The sequence below is a fragment of the Haplochromis burtoni genome, unplaced genomic scaffold, assembly GCF_018398535.1.
Source record: "Haplochromis burtoni strain Fernald_Lab_line unplaced genomic scaffold, NCSU_Asbu1 Contig_559, whole genome shotgun sequence".
NCBI classification, from domain to species: domain Eukaryota; kingdom Metazoa; phylum Chordata; class Actinopteri; order Cichliformes; family Cichlidae; genus Haplochromis; species Haplochromis burtoni.
Window position 1 is genome coordinate 470 of NW_024582920.1, and position 5595 is coordinate 6064.

Genomic DNA, 5595 nt, shown 5'->3' on the forward strand with positions numbered 1-5595 from the left:
CACAAAACATTTCACTTTAAATTTCAGGGTGTCTTTGAATTCAGCCCTCTGTATGTTGATCATTTCCATTTCCATCAAACAATGTTTCATTCCTAACATATTACCCAGTCCATAACAGTATACTGTAGATATCCAGCATCATTCTTTCCCTATTGAGATCTAATGTGTTTTCCAAGTGTTACTTTTATTGAGCAGTGAGCAGTGTGTACTTCTAACATCAGCATCTGTTTATCTAAAGTTCAGCTTTTGCCATTATATTGTGACCAGTTCTTTTCAGGGAGATGACTTCATGGTCTTTGGTGGGTAAACACATTAGAAAGCAGTTGGATATAGTAAAGAGCATCAGTAGGTTTGAATGACTTTGTTTGTTCAATAGAAAAAGGTTAAAAATCAGAAAGTGGGTTAATCTGACACAATTAAACAGCATTTAGTTTTGTCTTCCTATGAAATGAATTATCTTCAGTTTGATCTACAGACAGAAAGTATCTCTTACTTAGTGTCTGAGGGTCTAGGTTCAGTGTTGAACACTGGAGGCTGAGCTTTGGACCAGTCACTCTTTATAGATAGACAGCTGGTTCCTGGATACTCTGCTCTGTAATCCTCTTGATGCAGATCCCTCATTTTCAGTGCACCTGAGAGAACCCGGCAACACTGAAAGACAAAAACTTCACACCTAGAACAGGAAGTAACACACACATACACACTGCAGACAGGAGTCTAGAGTGTAATAAACCAAGCTGACAATTCTCATAAATGAGCAGATCCTTATTTTCTCTTGCAGTCCACGGAGAAACAGCAGACTCCACGTTTATTTTCCTCCACCATGCTCCTGTGTATGTTATGTCACAAGCGTGTGTACCAAATGTGCTACAGGTACAAAGATGTTCAGAATTGAGGCACATCTTTTCATTCAAAAACAATTGTTTATGATTATTCTTACACCATATAAATGCACAATAACAATTACCTTCTTTCCCTCCTTGAGCTCCATTTCTGTAAAATGAAGTTTGAACTCTAAATACTTTCACTATTGAGCAGAAAACCACTTCCTGCCATCTCAATTTTCAGGAAATCACATGCATGCATTACTGTACACGAGAACTGTTTATTACCGAACAAAGCCACGCAGTTACAGCAAGTCTGCCACACAGAAAATGGATGAATATTTTTCTTGGTTTTATGGAAACTCAGAACCTGTAGAGTTACTTGGAGATCCTGTGATACACCACCTAAATGGTTTTCTCACTTATCATTTGGAGATTTTCTTTGATCCCTCACTGACACTGAATCTTTTGTAAAAACAAACAAACAAACAAACAAACAAACAAACAAAAAACAAACAAACAAAAAAAGCAATAATTGAAAAAAATAGGAGTAGAAATGACATACACTATAGGTAAAATGTCAGCTATTCTGGTGGTTAACATGGAATAAGGTCAGTAAAGTGAAAACTGTTGCAGTTTTTAGCGCTACAGTCGTGGATGTTTATGCTGCTAGCCTGCTAGCCTAAAGTTCACATGAAGACTACACCTTTGAGTTGAGGGATAGTGGTGGGGCACCAATGTTAGCAATACCTTAGTGCGCTTAGAAGAAAGTTACCTGCTCTCTGTGAATCTAATGTGACTAAAAATGTACCTGTTTGGGGATTACATTCAACAATTTCCTAACATGTACAGTTCAGAGACTTGTTCAGAGAATGATACAAATGTTGTTATAAGTTTACAGTCCTAAACAGCCTGTCACTTATGGAATCTGAGCTGTCTGGGTTAGACTTTAACAACTTGATCAGTGATTGTTCTCCTGTCATGGTGATCTGTCCTCTAAGGCTGAAATGGTTCTGATTCTGGACTGAACTAAAAGCCTTTGAGGTCTTACAGTGGCTTCGGGAAGTTGTGGTTCCTCTTCCCTTTTCTGCATCTGTGGCCACAGCAGCTGAGGGTTGAAGGTTTCCCGGAGAGTTTGAAATCTGCCCTGACAAGCTGGAAATGTATTCCCCTTCGGCGTTTTTGCAGTAAGGCTGAAGCAGCTGAAGGAGCATGTGAGACAGTATACATTCTCTCTGTATGGTGGCTAGATCATTCGGATCTCTTATTGTCTGAACATTTTTGTCATTTTCTTGTTCTGGCTCGACTGCATGAACTGTCCTATCTTGCGGACTGAGATAGGTCTAAATAAGGCTTAAGGAGACAGCTTGACCTATCACAGTCCCCCGCTCAGGGAGTGCCCCTTTCCTTCTGAAAGAGCAGGAAATTTCAGGCCAGGGCTTGGAGCTCTGAATGGATTCATCAGTTTTATCCCCTGAGCAGTTTGACATGCACACTTCCCTCTTCTCATAAGAGTCAGCTGGGCACTTGTTAAACAGTGCTCTCTGGTGGCCAACTGCCTGCAGTACAAAGATATTCAATGAGAGTGGTTAAGAAAGGACACACATTTAAAGCTTATTTCCTTTTTGTTCCTCAGGCTGTGTAAAGAGTGACTGTTAACCATCAAAATGTTAGACCTAAAAAATTTATCAATTTGATGAAGTCATGGCTCAGACATCATAACAGGCCTCTGGATACTTACATGGAAATCTATCTACACATGAGCTTAAGCAGCCAGAAAGAAATAGAAATGACTGTGAACTCTACTCCTGTTTGTAGCTCGTCTTCTGTCTCGATATTTGCATGTTTCTGTCACTGAATGACAGACAATTAATCACAAAAACTGTCATCTCAAGGCACTTTATATTCTAAGCTGGAGACCTTACAATAATACAGAGAAAGCCCCAACATTTAGATGACCTCCTATGAACAAGCACTCGGTGACAGTGGGAACTAAAAACCTTTAACCTTTTAACAGGAAGAAACCTCGGGCAGAAGCAAGCTCAGGGAGGGGCAACCATCTGACCAACCGGTTGGGCTTTAAGACAAGCAGAGACAGGACAAAAACACACTTTGGGAGAAAGAGCCAGCGATGATTAATTATTATTTATTGTTAATAATTAAATGCTGTAATGGTGTGGAAAGAGCTGAGTGTCTGTGAAAACCAGGGGTGTCTGTGCTGCTCTTTTGTTTTTGTAAGTCGTTGATGTTTACATCAGAAAAATCAAACATGACAAAAACAAGAGACCCACAAGAAAATGTAGAATAAAAAAAATTCTTTCTAAATATTTAAAATGCTGTTTTATTTATTTATATATGTGTGTATGTGTACAAAAACACTGAGTGGAGTAAGATAAATGAGTCCACATTGTTTAAAAAAAAAAAATAATTGCTTTACGAAAAAAAAACCAAAATGATTGCTGCAGCTTTATTCAAGACGACTTCAGGCCGAAATGAGTTGTTGGCATGTGTGAGTTTTCTTTTGAGTCCATGCTTGAATGCCACTGACTGCATAACCCTCATTTCTTTTCTTAAAAATGGGAGGAGCTTTTTTTCCTTAAAACATTTTTACAAAAGTTCTAAAAGTTTAGCGGGACTTTTAAAAATAAAAATAAGATAAAAAAGTGTTGGAAATATATATAGAAAACACATTTAAAACTCAAAATGTAAACTTTGAATTCAAATAATTAAACTTTTAATTTTTAGTAGTCCTGGCTGCACCAGTTCTCTTTTGGAGAGATTTGAGCTTCACTTTCACATCCCTTGTCTTTTGTATGTAATGAACATGAACTTCTGCATTCTTAACATGTGACAAAAATAATGATTTCTGATAAAAGTTGATTCTAAATGAAAGCCACAAGTCAAATCTTGGAAAACTGAAAACATTTCTTAACTTCAAAGCAAGAACAACTAAGATAAATAAACAGTAGCATAAGAACAATGTTTATGTATCAGAAAAGCTGTGGCATTTTTCAGGTTTTCACTGATCTTAAAGGAACAAGTCAGAACTCCTTACAGAGCTGTAAGGCACTTTGGACACAAACCTCAAACTCACGTTAAAATTCAAGAAAAACAAAACTAACAGGACTCCTGGAACTTCCACGCAAAGCCAGCAATAAAGGAACAGTGCATCTTTCTGTGTCTAATATGGTGGAGGGTTGTACAGCTCCTCGTATTTTGGTGGCGATGTGGAGAGGACAGTGGGAACTGTGAGCAGGATGGGGGGTCTGTTGGGGTAACGCATCTGGTGGATCATTGCCGAGGACAGAATTGTGCCGAGCAGCTGCAGGGGACACAGAAAGGAGAGTTAAAAATCAGCTGCTCTGCAGGCTTAAAAATCTTAAATTGATAACATGGAAATTCAACTCAGTTTTCTTTATATAGCACCAAATCACAACAACAGTCTCCTCAGGGTGTTTCATGTTGTCAGCTAAAGGCCCAACAATAATACAAAAAAAAATCTGATCATTCTGTACGAGCAAGAACTTCGAGACTGTAGAAAGGAAAAGGTCTCGAATTTAAAGAGAAATGAGAACTGAACTCAGAGTCAAGATTTTCAGCTAAAATAGATTCTGGCTCTGAGAAATATCAGATTTAGATTTATGGCGCTGGCACGGCTGGCAACCTTAACCCAATTTCCCTCGGGATGAATAAAGTATTATCAATCAATCAATCAATCAATCAATCAATCAATCAACACGCGCGCACACACAATGAAACAATTCTATTTTTATATCAAAATAATCATATTTATCTTTTTCTGGGACTTGGTGAAAGTTCATTCTCCAACTAACACAAACATTTCCTTCTGGTTTCTCGTTGCTTTTATTTGATTGGCTCCCCACCCACTCGTTCTTCAAACAGAAGCTTTGATGAACAACTTGGTTTGGCTTCTCTGCCTGAGATAATGATACAATATTTTATGTTATTATTTTATTGTTTCCTGCAAAGACCTGGATTGGTACACATGATTATAGGCTACTTGTGGCTTAGTCATGGGTCCTACAGTGTTTTATTGTTTCGTGTGTCTTTCAGGTGACTCCATAATATGACTCGCATTCCAGAAAGTACAGAGTACTTACTGTGTACTTGCCTCATTGTTTCCTGCAAAACCTGACTTGTTGCCTGCAAATTGCATGCAAGTACAGGGTACTTGAGCCGTATTTGCAGGTTGTGTTATAAAGTGCTACCAAAAACTGAACAACTAGATGTGTTATACACGCAATGACCTCATTATTTGAAACTTTTCCATGTTTACTATGAGCGGCCACCTCAGGAACAGGAATTCCAGGTGTATTTGGTTAGAATGAAACCGAACTGAGAACATTTTACTGAACTCACTTAAACTAAAAAATAGTTTTGACTGAAATTTCATCACAGAAATGTTTCTTTTTATTGTCACAGATCAAATGCTGATCTTCTGGAGCATGTGGCATTTTCAAGTATTTGAAACATGATTTTAGGACTTCATGATCATTTTTAAAGAGAAACAGTTTCGGTTATTATTTTGTAAATCAAAAATAACAGTGACTGATGTAAACGTGACACTCCCCATCAAGACAGAAGCTAAATGACTGGCCATTTGTTTTTTCAGTTTTAAAGGATCATTACAGATCACATGGTAAATAATAATGGATTGGATTTATATAGCGCTTTTCAAGGCACCCAAAGCACTTTACAATACCATTATTCATTCACACACTGGTGGAGGCAGCTAAGTTGTAGCCACAGC

General features: G+C 38.0%; 1 protein-coding gene across 1 annotated transcript in view; it reads right to left on the minus strand.

Annotated features, from left to right (window-relative positions):
• Positions 1 to 2954: 2954 nt before the first annotated feature.
• Positions 2955 to 5595, minus strand: part of LOC102297579 (tetraspanin-8) — a gene marked incomplete in the record, with an annotated part of 12633 nt that continues 9992 nt past the window's right edge. The window contains 1 exon segment of the mRNA XM_005947885.3: positions 2955 to 4146. Coding sequence (XP_005947947.3) covers positions 4006 to 4146 — 141 coding nt within the window.